Source organism: Anabas testudineus, chromosome 8, assembly GCF_900324465.2.
Source record: "Anabas testudineus chromosome 8, fAnaTes1.2, whole genome shotgun sequence".
Classification (NCBI taxonomy): domain Eukaryota; kingdom Metazoa; phylum Chordata; class Actinopteri; order Anabantiformes; family Anabantidae; genus Anabas; species Anabas testudineus.
The window spans coordinates 20,087,370-20,106,999 of record NC_046617.1 but is presented as its reverse complement, the minus strand read 5'-3'; the positions used below and the strand labels follow the sequence as shown (position 1 = coordinate 20,106,999).

At 43.3% G+C, this 19,630-nt stretch overlaps 1 protein-coding gene across 1 annotated transcript in view; it reads left to right on the top strand.

Moving 5' to 3' along the window:
* The first annotated feature begins 918 nt into the window (after positions 1-918).
* Positions 919-19,630, top strand: part of usp43b (ubiquitin specific peptidase 43b) — a 51,846-nt gene continuing 33,134 nt past the window's right edge. The window contains exons 1-2 of the mRNA XM_026352269.1: positions 919-1,821; positions 6,757-6,903. Coding sequence (XP_026208054.1) covers positions 1,195-1,821; positions 6,757-6,903 — 774 coding nt within the window. The 5' untranslated portion in view covers positions 919-1,194. The remainder of the gene's footprint in view (positions 1,822-6,756; positions 6,904-19,630) is intronic.

Genomic DNA, 19,630 nt, shown 5'->3' with positions numbered 1-19,630 from the left:
CAGACTTGGCTCACTCCGCAGGCTGCAGAGTTAGTCATAATGTTTTTGCTCAGTGCTGCAATAAATCAGCAGTTTTTACTGTTCGTTAGTCAGACCTGTGTCCGTTAACATGTCTGTGTAGTGAGCAGAGAGATAAGCTGCTCTTCATGATAGAAATAATCCAGGACACACTAACCTGTGATAAATGCCTTAAGGCTGAGCTAATGAATCTTCTGCCAGGGTCGGTAACGCTCATAAAGAAATGCTCTTTCATTGTGATGTGACAGGAGTTCGGTTCATTAGTCAAGTCTCACATATCTCAGAAAGAAAGATTCTCTACAGATTCACTGTGTTCATAGATAAAAACATGAATCAGCTGTTTGACCAGGTATAACACAGTAACACAACATGTAATGTTCAGTATCAGACAGTTTCCTAGTGAAGGACGTTTCTCACAGACTAATTTAATATTTTTACTCAGTTACGTAATGGTCTGAGTACCTCTAGTATTAGTATCCAACACTGCAAAAATGCTGTTTAAAATACACAGTTTTCTTAGTTAAGCACTCTTAATTTTTATTTAAGTAGAAAAATTAAAAGGTACATGTACTAGTTGAATAATAAAAGTAACAAAATGTAAATATTTACAAGTTGTTCAAACAGTAGCTATAAGTGCTGTAAGGAGGAGACACAGTGTAAAGTGTGGTTTTAATTTAGCAACTTAAAGAAATGTAATGAAGTAAAAATAAACAACTTCTCTCAGAAATACAGTGAAATCTAAGTGTGTAGTACAGTTGAGTAAAAGTACTGAGTTACTTCGTTACAGTTACTGTGCGCTGCCCCCTCAGAGTGGGAGGGGGCAGCGCACAGAGCTGCAGCTGCACCGCGGAGCGGCTCAGCCTGAGCGGGCAGGACGAGCTGGAGCTGCTGCTGGAGCTGGAGCTGCTGCTGGAGCTGGAGCTGCTCCCATCAGCGGGCCGGGGGGGGATGAACGCCTTCAGTACGTGCTGAGATGGACGAAGAAGGTTCGCTGCCGACGCAGGGCGGAATAACCGTGCGCTGTTGTGCCGCCTGGCTCCACCATGGTGTCATCTCTGTGCGCTTTTCCCTCTGCTGTCCGGACTGGGGACACCGGCAAAGAAGTGACACACCGGCGTCGGAATCTACACAATCATCAGTCTGAGAATAGATCAGCGAGGGAGTAGAGCCAGAGTCATGGAGAAGCCGAGCAGAGCCAAGGAGGAAATGCCGACATCGAAGGAGGAGAAGCGGAAAGAGAAGAAGCCGAAATCGGGGAAGCTTTTCCGAAAGAAGTCGTTGAGGTCCGTGGGGAGTTTGATGAACAGGATCATCAGGACTTTGGGCACTTTCACCCACTTTGGAGACGCGGACGCGCAGGACGCGGAGGACGACGACGGGGGGTTTCGGAATGGCGCACCTTGCACCCTCAGCGCAAGCTCAGGAATTCCCAAAGAGGATGTTCAGGTGGTGGTTTGGGAGCGAGCGGCCAAAAACACGTCGAGCACGTCGTCGTCTCTGTGCACCGGCAGAGAGAAACTGCTGTACCAGTACGGAGACAAGGTCCCGGGCGTTCTGGGTCTGAAGAACCACGGGAACACCTGCTTCATGAACGCCGTGGTCCAGTGTCTGAGCAACACCGACCTGCTCGCTGAGTATCTGGGGCTGGAACGGTACAAACTGGACCTGAGTCACCGGATCAACGGGCTGCTGAGGACCGAGGAGACGCGGGTCGAGAAGGGAGAAGTGACGGAGCAGCTGGCTTCACTGGTCCGAGCTCTGTGGACTCTGGAGTACACCCCACAGCTGTCTGTGGACTTTAAGGTACAGGAAGCGGCCACAATACAGTGTACAGGTGTTGAGCAGTGGTACAGGTACCAGGAGAGAACTGGAAATACTCTAGTACAAGTAAAAGTAAGAAGGTGACAAAAATAACTTAACTATATATAACTTATTATTATTATTATTATTATTATTATTATTATTATTATTATTATTATTATTATTATTATTATTATTATTGTTGTTGTTGTTGTTGTTGTTTTACTGTTGTCGCTGGTTGAGATGGAGACAGATTAATTTTACTAATTAGATTATTTTCTGTTTTTATCTTGAATAAAAGATAAATCTAGTGCCGTGAAGTATTTCAGTTCAGTACTTGTACACAGAGTATTTGGAGTATGAGAAGTTCTGGGAAGCTGATGTCAGGGTTCAGGGTTCAGATGTTATTAACTAAACACCTGCTCTGAATGAAAAGTTCTCGGCTCCAGTGCAGAATAAACTGCTGCAGTCGAACATAATCACATGTTGTGGAGCCCGTGGACCATAAACACCACCGTGGAGTCTGATGGAGCTGGATAATGGCTGGTGTCGCAGGTCTGACATCAGTAATTGGCAACAGTATAAAAACCAGCACCAGTGATGAGGCTCCTGCTCGGTGTCACTGCAGCGTGAGGTCACGGGGTCGTCAGCCGAGGGTCCCGCTGACTCATAGGGAGCTCTTTAGTGGAAAAATAAAAGGCCTCAGTCTGAACTGAGGGTGTTTATGTTCCTCCTGCAGCTGGCGACAGCCGTCGTATGCTGTACTAATGCAAATGGTGCTGGCACGAGCAGGAGATGATTTACTTTATCGGGGGCTGTCCTATCAGGAGACCCCCTTCCTGCTTTGCCCGTGCTGGAGCTGGAGGGGGTGAAAGCAGCTGTACTTTATCTGCCTGCAGCTCTTTGCTCTGGATTTCTCTGAGCCACAGTTCAAGGAAAGGAGCAGATAAAATGGAGCAGAGAACAAAGAAACTCCACAATAGATCTATTCTTGGAAATGCTAATTACTGTGCAAGAGAAGCGTATGAGAATGTCTTGACCTGCTGTTTGGGCCACTAACGCAACTGTTCTCACACTCGTATGTGTTGTGCTGCTCCACCTGACTCCTCTGCAGCATTGACAGAATCAATGTAGATGTTGAGCTGTTTGCTCTCATCTGTTCCCCTGTTAAAATAAATTGTCGGCCACAGTTCTTACTGCCAATAAATGTCCAATAACACCCTTTGATTTTATCCCATCTCACGGGAGTCTGATATCAGATATATTCCAGGCAACAATCCGAGGGAGCAGCATGGAAACATCTTACCAAGATTAAAGTAAGAGATTAAAGAAGAAACCCCAAACACCGCCTCTCATATGTGATGAGATGTTTCCTGTGTTGTAACAAACTGCTGCTGCCTCCTGACTGTGGTTTGTGACTAGTAGGAGGTCCAGAGTTCATGCGGCCTAGTCCTTCTGAAATTGCCTGTTGGGTAATACCGCAGCTGCCTGCAGGGAGGCCTTAGAAAATAATCCGATGGCTCGAAGGCTCGTGCTTGAGAAGCTAATTGAACTCAAGACAGGTCGAACCTTTTCTAAACAACCCTCCTAAATAGATCCAGCTCTGTTTAAATGACTCAATTAATTTGTGGGTTTTAGGAGATTATTCTCAGTCTTTGCACTTCCTCAATAATAATAATAATAATAATAATAATAATAATAATAATAATAATAATAATAATAATAATAATAATAATAATAATAATAATAATAATAAACTTTACTGAGTCTCTTGGGGAAACTGTTGTTGAACAGCTGCCAGACAGTACATATCTGCTCTACTACGGGGTTTCAAAGGAACCAGGAATCAAATCCTGGGGTTCGTAGACGACTGCTCTACCACCTGAGCCTCTGCTGCCCCAAAGGATGTTGTCAGGTGTTTTAGTCAGGTAGTGGGATATGAGCCAGGTTAAAAGGAGCAGCTACGTTCACCTCATGAGTTCAGTTAAAGGATAAAAGGACCCGCAATGTTCATGTAAACACAGAATTGTTCTTTTAATCAGAAAGTTCAGAGTTCATGAACCAGCAGAGGCCTCCTCCTCACAGGCCGGGATCAAAACAAAGTCCTGCTGAATACCTGGCCTGCTGCCACATTCCTGTCCCACCTGTCTTGTAGGACCGTTGTTCTACGGCCGTGCTGCCCTGTGACGGTTCGTGTTGTCGGTGTTTCCTGAGCTCTCACAGATGCGTCTGACTTTGCACTTGAAGGGTTACGTTTCTGAAACCCCGGCGCAGATGTGTGTGCTTTTGATCTGGACAGTTCTTGTGCTTTCACTGACCCCCACCCTCCACCCCACCCCCTTCCCTGGAAGGATGGTGTGTTTGCACAGAGGCCTGAACAGGGACTAAACCTGAAACTCAAACAGCCAGTTTATCGGTTTCCATAACACGAGAGGCCTGAGAAAGACGGAAAGGAGTCAGATCACTGGACAGGAATGTCCTCCTCCTCCTCCTCCTCCTCCTCCTCCTCCTCCTCCTCCTCCTCCTCAGTGTGTATTGATGAGTCTGTTTAGGAAGCTGCTGTTAATATGCTGGTTTCACAGGTATGTGTCAGTAGTTGCTGTTTGAAGTAAATCAGATGTGATGTTAGTGGGAGAACAGCTGCATAACTAGTTATTCAGTTAAGTTTGGTAAATGGAAAAGAGTCCAAATCTTATTTACAAGTAAAAATGATTAATTTTAACACAAGTAAAAGTACCAGAAACGTCAATCGGGGTTGAAATAGTTAATGTCAGAAAATTAAAACATCAGTTGTTGAAATAGACAAAAAGTAAATGGACTAGTTGAAAGTGGAAGTAAAGGGTTAATTTTTCAACTATTTACAGTTAAAGTACTTTGGTGGGGTTTTTTTTTTTATGTGCTATACAAATAAAGTTGATTTGAAAAGTTCTGCATTAAAAAATCTAAATATTTAATCTCAACTAAAAGTAAAAGAGTGACGAAAGTAAAACTAATGAATACATTCTATGTAACTTTACCTTAATGTAAAACTGGGTGAAAGGTTTGTGTCATGGATGAATAGTTGACCTTGTTAATGTTAAAGTGATGATTAGTAGAGTTTAATAGAACTAAATAGACTCTAGATGTTGGTCGAACAGTTAAATTATTTAGGAGCCAGAACAGATTCAGTGTTTTCTAATTTAGTCTCTTTAGTTCCACACGTGTTACTCAGTGACCATTTTGCCACAGTGAGTAATAAAAACAGCATTTTCCACAACCTCAATTATTTCACCGAGACAACTGCCACCTTCAAAGGGCTGATGCTAATTACTGTTATTGCTCTGCTGTAATGAGTAGCTGCACAAAGCTGAAGGTGAGTGAGTCGGTGGTTATCGCAGCACATCCTCAGTCCAACGTGTTTCAGTCATTCTGATTCAGAAACATTTGTTTTCCTGGAAAATTATGTTGGAAATCGACATATGCTGGCGTTGTTCAGTGCCGATTTAAGGTTTTCAGCTTTAATTAGTGTTTCTTTACAGATTTCATGGCTGTTTCAGTTGAACTTCTTTAACATGAAGCAACAGAAAAATATTCAGCTTAAAGTTATTTAATCAGACTTTTAGCGTCTTCATCTACTACTACTGTTAAACAGACATTGGGCAGTGACGGCGCTGTACTGGGTGTTTCCTTCTTACAAAGATGTGACCTTATTATTTATTTGCATCTCCTCAATTGATTTTACTTCACCCTTTAAAGCTCTTTCTATGAAGAAATACTGAGTCACTGTTTGGATGTGTTTTTAATAGTTTGTGGAACGTCTGTAGAGCAACTCATTGTTTTTAGTCTAGTTTTCAGGAAGGAGAAATCTAGAACGTCCTTTTCTGGGTGTTCCACCCATTTGGAACTACAGCACATCCAACGTGGACGGCATTTATCACTTCACTGAAATCTCTGAGGCAGAGGAAGCTTCACTCTCACTTTCAAGACGACATCAGAGAGAAGATTAGAAAGCTCGTCTCTCTGCTAAAGCTCCACCAGCACTTTTCTGCGTTTCTGAATTTTTAGATTTTCTTTTTTGCTCTCGTCAGTAACGTTTTGATGAAGCACTCCTGGCTCCACTTCCAGTGCAGAACGACTTGATTTTTCAAGTTTTGAAGGGGAAGACTTGAAACTTACATATATTCAATCAAGCAGCAGCTGCTCAGTAACAGTCATAACAATCGCACATCCTACATCACATTGAGTTGTAAGAGAAGCCAAATCACATATTGAAGTAATCACTGAGTCGTCTGCTACTTCTGCTGTGATCTCTCTTCACTGCCATCTTCATGCTGCCAGCTGTGGTTCGTGCACTTAATTCCTGGGTGCCATTCACACCCGAAGTCACATATTATGCAGCGTGTGAGCTCAAGTAGCCGTCAACCTACATTTAAGAGAAGCATTCACACCTTTTTATGTCAGATCTTAAAGTTTAGTTTCTTGATAATCAAAGAGAAGGGAATAGTTCTTATGAACGAGCATGTTTCTAAAGCCTGAGACAAAGCAGATTCCTGCAAATCGAAAACGACTGGATCCGTTAAAGCGTGGGCCGAGTGGAGGCATTTGCAATTCAAGGCGTCTTCTGATCAGCGTTCTGTGAAGGTTTTACCCATGAACACATTCGAACCTTCAAACCCACTAAACCAGCAGAGCTTAAAGTCACATGTTGGATGAGAGATTCAGCAGAGGTGATGTCTTAGCGAGGCTCCACTCCAACCAATGAATTCTATATAAAACCAATTAAACTGATGCAGTTTGTTTTTTAGTCTCGTAAAATGTGGGATAAATGTATTCACGGCTTTCAGAAGGTTTGTCTGAGGTGATGACACCAGCGCTCATCAAACACACAAACCAACCAGATGAGACCTGTCTGCAGCAGTAACTAGTTTCATCTCCCCTGTTCTTTTCCCCTCTCTCCAGACTATAGTGTCCAAGTATGGATCACAGTTTCGTGGTAATTCCCAACATGACGCTCTGGAATTTCTTCTGTGGCTGCTGGACCGCGTCCACGAAGACGTCAGTCTGTCCTCTCACAACAACAACAACAAGACCAAAGCTGCAGGAAAGGTAAGAGTCAGGTTGTTGTGTAGCGAACGTGTCATTAACACATTAACCATTCTCTCCTGTGGCTTCATGTTGTGAACGCTAACTCGCACTAAGACACAAATCTATTGGCTGAAGTTATTATTAAACAGTATTAGTGTCTCTGTTTCCCACCGTTGTCGTATGAAACCTTCTGTGTTTGCTCTTCATGTGTTTACAGACAACAGTTACACATCCAAATGATTTTAGGTGCGTTCAGTTTCTTTCTGTGGTTTCTGCATTTACATAATTAGAAAATGTGATTTAATTAAATGTACATGTTTGGACATGTCGCAGTGTTTTCCACTGTGAACATCTTTGGTTTTGTTAAACTTAACTTTAACATGATGATTTAGGTTGATTTTTACTGTCTCTAAACACAGTTCAGCTGCGAGTTAATTCCAGTCTTTGGATTCACGGTTAGAAATAATGATGCCTACACTAAGTATATATGAGGGTTTTTATGTTTGTGCTCCTGACGATGATCACAACAGGAAGGTTTGACTTGCTGTGTTTGTTTGTGTTATGAACTTTGCTGATTTGCTGTTTGAGTTTCTCTCAGGTCGCCTGCAGCTGCGCTGATGCTCTGAGCCATTAAAGCAGAATCGTCATGAAATATTAAAAAGAGATTTTTGCATTAGAAATAGACAGAAAATGTCTCTTTTTGTAGTTTTATCAAGGTGAGAACCAGTGGAATAATTTATAAGCCGTGCTGGTTGTGAGTCGCAAATAAATCCACTCCAACTCTGCTCCTTGTTCCCTGAAGCACTAACTGTGGTGATTTATTAGTTCATCATTAAGGGATTGTGTGAAATAGAGGAATCCATTACTTTGTTACGTTTCCCTCGAAGGGAGTTTGTTACAGAACTGTGTAAGAAACATTATTCTCAATTTTATTACCACTAAAAATATAAATTCTATACCTGTGAAAATATGTTTTTAATGAGATTCTAGTCCAACAACATGAAACATTGAACAGTCGGTCTTCTTGTTAGTTTGACTGATGAATTGGACCCGTATCACTGAAACTCCCCCAACTTTTCCTGTTTGTACTGCTCCAGTATCATGTGAACCGAGCTCCCGTGTCCATGTGAGCTGAGCTGTAACCTCAAGTCAAGATGGGGTGAAGTTGTGAAGTGGGTGTCATGGATCTGGTTTGTGTCCTGGGTCTGGAGAGGCCCGGACTGGAGAGCGGCTGATAACGTCTGTCATGAGGAGTCTGCAGCACCTAAAGGAAAATGTTGGTTGTTGAGGCGTGAAGGACATAAACCTTCAAACTTAATCCTGGATCCAGCTTTATGAAGGTTTCAGCAGCCCCGTGTGCAGAACACCTGTTTATCTTATAATGTTACTCGGTCTGTATCTGATGCCTTCGGATTGGTTGTTGTTTTATATGCAGTAAAATGGAAAACTAGCAGCTCGTTGGTGTTGGGACAGAGAGAGGTCTAGGTGAGTTCAGAAACCACATGGTCACATATCAGACTGAGCTAAAGTTCGAGCATCGTGGCCCAGCTTTGGCCCCATGCTTTAGGTTTACGTCCAAAACCAGCTGTGCACCGAAAAGATCACATGAATCTCATCAGTCATCGTCCAATCCCGTGAGTTCTCCTTTTTGTCTTCAGTGAGATCAGTTTGACTCAGATGTGTGTAATTAGAGATCATTTCAGAAGAAGATGGGGCTGTAATAGATTCTGATGCATATGATTAAGTTTCTCTTGCAGTAAGAGGAAGAGAGAGAAGAGAGCCGAACTCTGGCGTCGGTCCAGAGCAGAGAATCTCTTGTGACAGTTGTCTCTCATGTTTGTCCAGGCCTTCTGCCATCAGTCAGTGTGGGCTCTTCACAGCCACCAAGGTTGTCACAGATATCGGTGTTATCAGCGAGGAAACATGCGGTCAGATCCTCTGCTCAGTATCAGGGACGGGGGGGGGGAAGAAAATATACTGGTCTCCTCATGAATTGTGACCTTTTCAGACAGAGATCCCAGCTCTGGACTCTGGAGAAGAGCAGCTGAAAGAAAAGACTTTAAATCAAAGTAAGACTCATTCAGGATCATTTTATTTAGGCGGTTGGTTCACGTTAATCTGCTGCAGCCTCCCTGCTGGAGCTGTGACGGTGCCGACTGCCTGGCTGTTCTGCAGACACATCCAGGGTCACAGCCAGGTTGACGGGAGGCGTCGGCCCTGTACCAGTCCACACACATTCCCACGCAGCCCAGAGTCAGAAGGCTCTGTCCTCTAATTCAGGAGTCTGTTCTTTTAGTTTTAAAGCATGTGAGTTATCACTGCACCAGCAAGGCAATACCCCCCCCCATACACTCCCATAGGTAGGTTAAGTCACAAACACTGAGAGTAGCTGGAGAAGAAGTGTTTTGTAGTAAAATGGAGGGTGACGGCTCACAGTCCTGCACATACACAAGTAAAAACACATTACACACACTCCAGCTATTACTGTTGACTCCCTGTGGCTTTGACTCACATTCTCTCTTTGGTTGTTGCTCGTTCATCTCTTAGGAAACACAGCGCAAGTGTGAAGCTCTGTCGCTCGCTCTCTTTCTGCTCTATGAATGTGGCTCTTTGTAAGTTGCAGGAGGAAAGAGACACTTGTTGTGCAGTGAATGTGAGGTAGTAATGGCTGGGAACAGTAAGCAGTAGTGACAGTCGGAGATGTGGGAACAGAAATTACTGCTTTGATTCTGCATGATGAAAATGTCCAGTGGGATGTGGCTGTTCACAAAAATGTGTCTGGACAAGCAGGGAGAGAGTTTTGTAAAGACGGTCCCAACAGCAAGTGGAGGAAGAAGAGATTCAAATGTCAAGTGATCGTTGTTTAATCACTACAAGACTTAGTTCACCGTTTTCTGTCATTGTTCCTGACGTTGCTGCCAAATCCAAGTAAATTTGATATTTGAGGAGACAATTTTGAAAATCTTAAACCTTCTGCAGTTCATGTGTCAGTTTGGTGACATGAACATGTTAAGATGTCATATTTTCAACCAGACTGTGTGAAGTAGTATTTTAACACATTATCTCACAACTGCTTGAATTGTCTTCAACACCGGCCTATACTACACTAGGAAACTGCATCTACAGTAGTTGAATGGAAACTTGACTCAGGTTCTTAAATCTGAGCTCTGAAGCATCTTTGCTGTGATTTGGAAACAGGTCTGTGGACGGGATCAAAATGAACATCAAATATAATCATTGGCAGAAAGTGTAAGTCACACTGAATCTGGAGATATGCTTATTATGTATGTGTGTGTGTAGATTTGGCAAAGCTGTGACTGGATTTTTGGAACAAATTGGACGCCGAGGGTTTTAAAGTTCAGACTTTAATTGCCTCCATGAGTCGTGTGTCACTGCTGCTGCTGCTGTAACTAATATTTGTGCTGATAAGCAGGTTATGTGGACGATTACAGTGTGGGAAACAAACATTCAACACGTCACCATTTCTTCATTATCAACATGTTTCCACTGCAGCTGCTCACATGAAATTAAAACCAGTTGCTGGTGTTAACTCAGTGGAAATGAAGCTGAAGAACTCACAACAGTTCAGAGGAGGGAAATGTATATTGAACATGCAGCAAAATGAAGCTCTCAACCTTGTGATTCCACTAATTTGTTCGACCTCTCTTTACGTGAATCATACCAACATCCAGACAGCGACCCAGACATTACACTGCACCGAGATTTAAAACCCTGAACCCACAGCTGAGGTTGCCTGTGTGTGGCCAGTGCTGCGCTCTTCTCCTGCCAGCGTTGCATGCGACTGGTTCTGTGGTGATTCTCGTTTCCTCTCTGCTCTGACTTGGATCTTTTACCCTGCCGAGCTGCAGTGGCTTCGTGTGGCTCATAGCCACCCAGCTGGAAAAGCAGCTCAGAGGGGAGGGTCTCTGTGTTTGAGGTTCTCTCTTACCTATGACCCAGACCGCTGGTGATTGACCCTTAAGCCCCTAACAGACCTTACAGATGCTGAGATGACACAAAAAATGAAATGATTGTCTCCGTCTAAATATAGTCAGCGTCTGTATTTTTGCTGCAGTGGAGGCTGTCCTGAAAAGCTCTGGGCTTCTCACTGAGGCAGAGACACAATTAAGCTGAAACTGTCTGACTGCTCCAGACGGCACAATGCATCACTGCTGGTTTAAAGAACACTTAAAGGACATTTCTATAAACTGCTCTCATGCCCTGCAGGGAGCCCAGCCCAGAAAACATTTCCTCATTAAGTTGTAGAGGGCTTTTAAATGAAAGGAAACAAGGGTAGCATTTGCTTTTGTGTGTTTGAGTTTCCAGAGAGACGACTTGGGTCTGATTACATAAAGTTAAATATTCACCAGTTAAAATCAGCAGCACAAACGCGAAGCTTTACGAGTCATCGGTTGAACTCTCGCAGATTTGTCTTCATATTCTTTCCTGAGGGGAAAACGGAGACGCGTCATGTTGTTTTTGTGGAGAAACTCCGTTAAACAACAGACCAGTTCTTTATTCAATATAAATAAATTCTCCCTCACACACAAATAATTCCCGACCCTGCTGAGTCTGATTGGCACACAGCGCCGGCCCCAACAAGTTAAGTGATTCAGATTTGCTGAGTGAAGGCTTTCCACCGACTGTGTCAATTCAATTGCCTGAATCCAGGCTGACTGGAATGATTTAAACAGTTGTTGATAGAAATAATTTAAGCGGGGAGGTGTGCCTGCCACGGCAACTCCAGTTTTAATGTGTTATCTTGAGATAAATTGAATCTGCTGGTGAAGACGAATGGATTTTTTTAAGCAATTATCAATCTGGACTTCGAAAAAGCTTCAATCAAATATAATTTGATTACTGCAACAGTATACCACAATAAACACATTTATTGCAGCTGACATTCAAACTCCAGCTGCAGGTCAGAACAACGGTGCTGCAGATACCAGTGAGAGAAACAATCAAAAGTGAAAGAGTTTCTGAATTCAGTTGAGGCTTGACGTGGGCCTAATCTGCTGCAACGCACAGGTTCAGCTCCCTTAGACCTGTTGCCCTGTACCGTGAATGACTGCTATGCTTAATACATACATAAATACATACTTAACACTCCATGACCACATCATTAATTCAGTGAGGCGTCACTGAGATTTGACTCTATTCTCCCAACTGTGGCTATTTCCTCTGTCCGGGTGTCGATGGTTACCGAGCTGTTCGTTAGAATCCAGATATAATCAGCCACATTCAGGCTGAGACGGTTGAACCTGTGCCGGACTGCTGTAGAGATGAATATGAACAGAAATAAAATTAAAACTTTTGCTTCACCAAAGGTTTTTTGTGTTGAATTGGGGTTTGCTCACATCTAATGATCTGATTAAAAGTGATCAAGTGAAAGTTTTAATATTAAGCGTCACAGTTTAGTCTGAGTTTCTGCAGACAGGTGAGAGCTGACACCTGTTTACCACCAACACTGAAGCATGAAGAGAGCCTAATACTGCGAGTAACCACAAACCACACTGAGAATAAAACCTGTGTTCTGCTTGTCTGAACTTCTGTCTGTCTTCAAATGTTGGGCTCTGTGTAAACCCCGAGTGATGAGCAAATGCAGTCAGTAAACCAGTGCGTAGAGATTAAAAGCGCCTCTCTGTGTCTGTGACTTTATTTTATCCTCGTCTCTGTCACCACTCTCATCAGCGGCAGCCGCAGAAGCAGGAGGGTAATAATAAAGCTCATCAACTCAGGAGGTCGACCTGCCTTCATTAGAATTAATTTCCCTGTCAGCTTCTCCTGCTGCTTTTTTGAAGGTGGGATAAATCTTTCTAAGAGATGTCTCACAAAGACATGTTCACCAGGAGAGTTTGTCTGTGAGGAAGATAAACATGGCATCAAGGAGAAATGATTGGCTGCCCTCGACCTACGAGCTTAATGACGACACAAATATATTGAATTGATTAGAAGCTTTTAGGTCATTCGCGTGTGCTCTGTGCATTTTAGCTGGGTTATTATCACAACAGTGTAAATCACAGGAACCTCCCTACTCTACATTAATGTTTTATATCTAAATCAAATCTGGACCCTGACCCCTTAGTGAACTATAAACTCTCGCAGGCGGCTCATCTGTGGTTATCTGCTGTTTTTGTTCTCACTCATTCAGAAAACCGAAATACTGTACACATTAGGACAAGATATTTGTCCATTTCCTGCCATGTACCCAGGGTTCGGGTGCAGTGACAACAGTATAGTCGGTTCAGAACGCTTCCAGTTGGTACTAATGGATACCAACACATGTCTGCAGAACTCCAAAGATCTGAAGGTGTCAACTAGGATCCTGATCAGACACTGAAACTGCATCAGCTCTCTAAGGTTCCTCTGGAAGTGAACTCCTCACCCTGTGTCTAAGGATGAGCCCAGCCACGCTACAGGAACTCATTTCAGTTGTTTCTTTGTGATCTTTCTCTTTTCATTCGCTGCCCAAAGCTCATGACCACAGGTGAAGGTGTGAACTGTTCAATCCAAGCTGCCTCTCCACCACAACGGGCCACTGCAGCGAACAATAACCTGCTCATTACTCACGTTTTCATGTTGTTTTCAGTCTTGTGGTTATTTCACCTACTTTTAGCTCGTTTTCTGAAATAAATATTCTTCACCCTATAATCTGATATAGATTACTGTAATCATGGCCTCAGATTCAAACAAGACCAAAACCTCTCGGCCAACAGCTCTGTCCTTAGGCAATGACGGCCTTCAACTAGAACAATAACATAATTCATATATTCACTTTTCAGCTTGTGTCTGTTTCCTGGATATATTTTGTGCCTGACACAGCTAAATGGGAACGATGCAGCAGGATATTCTTTGATTCAGTTCTGTTTATCATTTGTGGTTCTGGATTCTTTGTCCACTCTGATTTATATTTATATTTCTATACTTATCTATGTGCTGCCTCCTACACACTTCCAAAGTCCATCCTCACTACACAGAATCTCAATCCAGTCCCCTTTCTGACTCTGTTATATGTGTCACCATTAAACTGGTTTAATCTGATTCTATTCTAAATAGTGACATTTATGTACAGAGGACTTACGCAGAACTTTGTGGCCTGGTGTCGGCAAAACCACCTTCTGATCAATGCGAAGAAAACCAAAGAGATGGTGGTGGATTTTCGCCGACGGCAGCCTGCTGTCCCCTCACTGGTGAACATACAGGGAACAGATATTGAGAGAGTGGACTCTTATAAGTATCTGGGTGTTCACCTAAACAATAAACTAGACTGGACTCATAACACGGATGCACTGTTCAGGAAGGGTCAGAGCAGGTTGTACCTCCTGAGGAGACTGAGGTCTTTTGGAGTGAAGGGAGCACTCCTGAAGACCTTCTATGACTCTGTAGTGGCATCAGCCATCCTGTACGGTGTGGCCTGCTGGAGCAGCAGCATCACAGAGAGGGAGAGGAAGAAGCTGGACAAAGTAATCAAGAAGTCCAGCTCTGTCCTGGGCTGTCCCTTGGACTCAGTGCGAGAGGTGGGTGAGAGAAGGGTCCTGGCAAAACTGACATCCATGCTGGACCACGAGTCTCACCCACTGCAGGACGCCCTGTCTGCTCTGGGGAGCAGCTTCAGTGACAGACTGATTCACCCTCGCTGTGTGAAGGAGAGATTACGCAGATCTTTTCTCTCTGCTGCAGTCAGACTGTACAATGAACACTGCTGATACTCATATTACACCTGTGCAATAATCATAAACCAACTTTACAATGTACATTTTCAACACTGCCATCCAGTAATATCCATATACTGTACATACTCACACTGCTACATATACTGTACTTACATGTATATATTTTATTTACTACTGTACTGTTTGTACTATCAGGTTTCATAGTCTATTTATCTCGGACTGTGCCAGTTTAGTCTTTCGTCTCCTTTGGTCAGACTATCTTTCTGACAGTGTTTAAGCTGTTGTAAAAATGCAATTTCCCCATTGTGGGACTAATAAAGGTTTTCTTATCTATCTTATCTTATTGTTCAGGTATTCAAATCATCACCATCAATAATGGGCATCAATGGGCAGATTATATCTTTGGACAGTGTCAGGGTTTTCTTTAGGTCTTTGTGCTAAGCTAACTACATTATAACAGACATGCCACCTCTTCCAGATGTTCTGGGGGTCTCCTGCTTGATTTTGGCATTTAGAAAGTCTACTAAGAGTTTTTGATAGGTTCCTTTTGTGTGCAGGCCTTTTATTAAGGGGCAGTACAGAGTATGGACCGACCTGACACCTCCCTGAAGCTGGACTTTGAAGGACAGAACAATGTGGTTTTCGACTGCTATAAATCTGACCACAGGTCAACATCACACTCACTTTATTCAATCCAGAGTCAGTAAAGTTGAGTGGTTTGGTTGGTAGCAGCTTGGGGTGTGGGTACCTTTAGTTCTACACCATCAGCTGACTTCAGCTCCACCCTTAACAGGCTAAGTGGTAAATATTATAGATGGATGGAGGGGGACATACTGTGTGCTATAATAAAGTCAGTATAGGCCCTAATATTGTGCCTCCTCGGTCACCACCAGGTCTCGTACAGTACAGCTTGAGCCCAGCATACACTGGACAAAAGACAGTCCCGATCAAATTTATAGTCTGGCACCAGCCGGATATCTTGAGACACACAGGAGGCTCTAAATCTGGGGACTGGACGCTTTAAATCAGTCAAACTGTGAGTGAATTACAGCTTCCAGTCCATTTCTTGGTAAGGAACTGTGGAAACCCTGCAGGGCTTGTAAACTAAGGCAGAGAAAAGACAGTCGCAGGGACTCTCTCCTGTGAGAAACTAACCACAGAGCACATAGTTCTCAGAAATAATAGAAACAAGATGTTTAGACTCTAATATTCTGGTGCATGAAGTGATATTTACCCAAGGTTAGACTGTAACTACTTTGTGCAGCGTCAGTGTCCTCTGTTTATGACTCACGTTGAGGTCAGATTATTACTGTGGTTAGAAAAGAGATTACGGTCAAGTCTGTGTTTAGTATCATTCAGTCAGCTCACGCTGTGCTTTTAAAACATGAGTCATTCCTTAAGCTCCATACAAATGAGCAAAAAACAATTTTAAGGGTTCTCATGCATCCTGGAAAAGTCAAAGAGTGATAGTGTGACAGACTGTCAGATCTCCACGTCGCTGCCGTATGTTCAGGGGCTAGATGACAGAGTGAGAGTTGAAATGCCCTGATTGAAAATTGTGAGCTTTTGAATGTCTCCCAAACCACCTGAGGTTGATGAAGGCGGTGTGAGCTGCTTGAAATGTAGACTGCAGCCAAGAAATGTAAGGACAGAGTCATACTTACTGCACTGTGCCCTAGCACAGGCCTCTCTTTTCTTAAAATTCAAAAAACAAACTGCATTGCATCACGTCAAAGTGTTAACATTGTAGTCTGAGAGCATCGAGCCTTCTTCCTGACCAGCTTCTCATCCCAACTTCCTCTCTTCTTCATTCGTGTCACCTTGTCTGTCAGATCCCTCTTTGGTGTCTTTCATTTCTGTTGTTGAAAGCTCTTTCTGTTCCATCTGGTGGTGATGAAATTCATTCTGAGGCCTGTGCTCTCCTGTCATGAGACTCCTGCTCTCAGTAATGGAGACATGCTGCCTCTACTTGCATCTCGGCTCAGCAGACTATTTGATAAACATACTCTGTGACATGCAACATGGGAGAACAAGAGTCATTAACTTCTGATGACTAAACTTTAAAACTATACTGAACTTTTGGGATATTTCTGATCAGTTTTAAATTGACTGGTTCACATCTTTACAGTCGCTGTAGTTATTTCCCACACTCCTGAGTTGTCCTGCACGAGGACTCTTTTTGAAATCTTGATTCATGCCCCTGTGTGATATTATTCTTATGTGACAAGTATTCTATCGTGTTTGTATTAGTTTGAAGATCTCACTACGTTAAATCAACAATTGACTGGATTGTGTTGCACTACGCGACCTGTCTGTTGGGATCATAGAGAGATGACACTAGTTTTCCATCTATGGAAACATGCATCCATGCAGTTAGCATAATTTAAAAAACCACAAAACAACTGTAAATCCCTTTTGGACTAGGTTGCTGCATAATACATTATGATCATTTTTAAAGCTTTAATACCTTAGAACCACTTTGAGATTCAGAGGCACCAGCTGGTTGGCAGCTCTACTTGGCTCTGTAAACAAACTGGACTTTGTGACACTGTATTGATCACTTTGGGAGAAATTCATTACGCTGGCACAGAGAGCAGAGGGGCAGTGACATGTCTGCAAGTTTGGAACCTCAAAAACTGAATAAGACTGCTGGTCTCAAGACCCTGGCAGGCTACAGAAGAATCTTCCCACATGTCTATGATACATCACACAGACATCACAAGAGTTTTTAATGGAGTGACACTGACCTGATGAAGTGTGGCTTGAATCCAGTTTGACTCCTTCACCCATGAGCAGCTGTGAAGAATAATCTGAGGAAACAGAACATCTCCATTAATCTGTCATAACTGGGATTATTTTCTGCCGTTAAATAATTGGTCAGTCCAGTGATCAGTACGCCCAGGGTTCTGCCCCCTGACGTACATCAGCTATAGTCATAAACTTTGGGCAGCAACCAAAAGGATCCGATCATCGTCCCAAATGTATTTTCATGGAAAACTTTATAAGGTTTAATGAGGTTGGAAGTAACTGTATTAATATACACAAACCGTTGGTGGCACGGGCCCTCCTAGAGTCACTGCTCCTTCACATCAAAAAGACCCAGCTGAGGTTCAGGGACCTGATCAGGATCCTCTTTGATGCCTCCCATTAGAGGTTTTCTGAGCCCATTCAACCAGTAGGATACTCAGAACAAGCTGCAGAGATTATATATCTGATCTGTCCTGGGAATGCCTTAAGGTCCCCCAGGAGGAGCTGAAAAGGCAGGCAGAGATATCTGGACTACCCCGATTACCCTGCTGTCACTGCAGCCCAAGTCTGGATAATGAGCAGAAAGTAGAAGGAATTTAATTCAACAGTAGAGATGTATTAAAAAGACAGGATTTGTAATTCAACATCTCAGGGGTGTAGTCACCCTTCGTTGTACAGTATTCTCACAGCTCTTACAATAGAAATGAGCTGTAGCACCTCTAACCATTACTTATAGCATCAGGCGTACGAACTTCCTCTCAGTCAAAACTCGACCTGACTGGACCCAGCTACCGTCTGCGAAGCAGCTACAACCCTGAGGTCAGCTCCATGCACGGATGTCTGGGCACTTAGTATGTCCATAAAAATGCACCCCCACACAGAGTGATCACCCACTGGGAATAATGGGCTGATGGGTCGGAGAGAAAAGCTTCCAGCGTCAGTATTATATTTGGAGAGTACGCACGCGACAGGAAGCAGCATTGAGGCAGACTGTCCATTATTTATCAGGGCTCTGTGTGTCAGCTGTTTGTTCAGTTACTCACTAACACCCTTCTCCTCTCTTCTCTCACTCGTCTCCATCTGTCTGTATCGATAAACACACATATGCATTGTCGTCACGCCCGCCCTGCATTTCACCGTCTCTCCTGCGTCTCTTTGTTAAACCACCACAGGGATTTGAGTTGCTGTTGGGGCCTGTTCTCAATCACTCCGGTATAGTGCTTTCTCCAGCAGCGGCACATGTCCATCCCTGTGTGTTTCCATGGCTTGTTTAAATTATTCACATCAGGGCCATTACTGAGAACACTCATCTTTGAAAACTCATCAGGATGAGATAGGTGGTCTGTGAGGATGCAACAAGGTGGAGGGCACATTTTGTGGACTTTCATCACGGTGGACTGAGTGGTGCCTCAGCTTCTCTACAGAGAATCACTCCCTTTTTTGGGTGAATTATTGAAAGCCTCCCCGATGGGACGGAGTGTACCGTTAATCGGTGGTTTCAGGCTTTCATGCTGAAGTAGAGATGACCAAAAGTCAACAACCCTGGATTTAACCGAGACTTGCTCGTGACTTGCTCATCTGTGTGTCTGCATCCTCACTGCTGAAATGGATAATGAGTAAATGCAGTGCTGTTTCCAAGGCTGTCAAATCTGTTTTTAATAACATCGTTCTCGCTGTGGGAAAGTCCTCAGGGCAAAATAAAAATGATTTCTTGGTGGATGACAGCGAGAGCATTTGTTTTCACCAGCCTCATTTAGTCAGTATGGTTCTCATTTTCATATTCATTGTGATGTTTTGGGGGAGAAGATGAATCCTGATATTCCGGGGAGGAACCTACTTTGTTTGCCAGTATAAAGAACAAAATTTAATCTAATGGAATCTAATCCTGTCACCTAATGGTGGAAATTGGTCATCTGTAGAATTAAAAATATCTTTTGCAGATCTTTGCCTCATAGAGTGGGGGAGAAATGACATTTACCTAATTACAAGTGCAGCTGTCATACTTTGTGTTCAGTATGTTAATGATTACTGTTTAATTCAGTGATCAGACATAACTCTAGAATTGAAGAGACGTACAAAGATGGTTGGAGGAAGGCAGCAGAAGAAGGTGGTCACAGCCCCACTAGTCATCTGTCATCATACGTAGCAGTCCTGCCGTCTCCCTCCAGCTTCTTGTCACGGAATCTGTGACCATAATACTTTTATTCCTCCTCATTCTTTACTGAGGTGAGAGAGGCCTGCAGCATCTTGCATGTTTTCTTGGATCTGTTGACGTCCTGGATAAGTTGTCACTGTGCTTTTGGACTCATTTTAGCAGGTTGGCCACT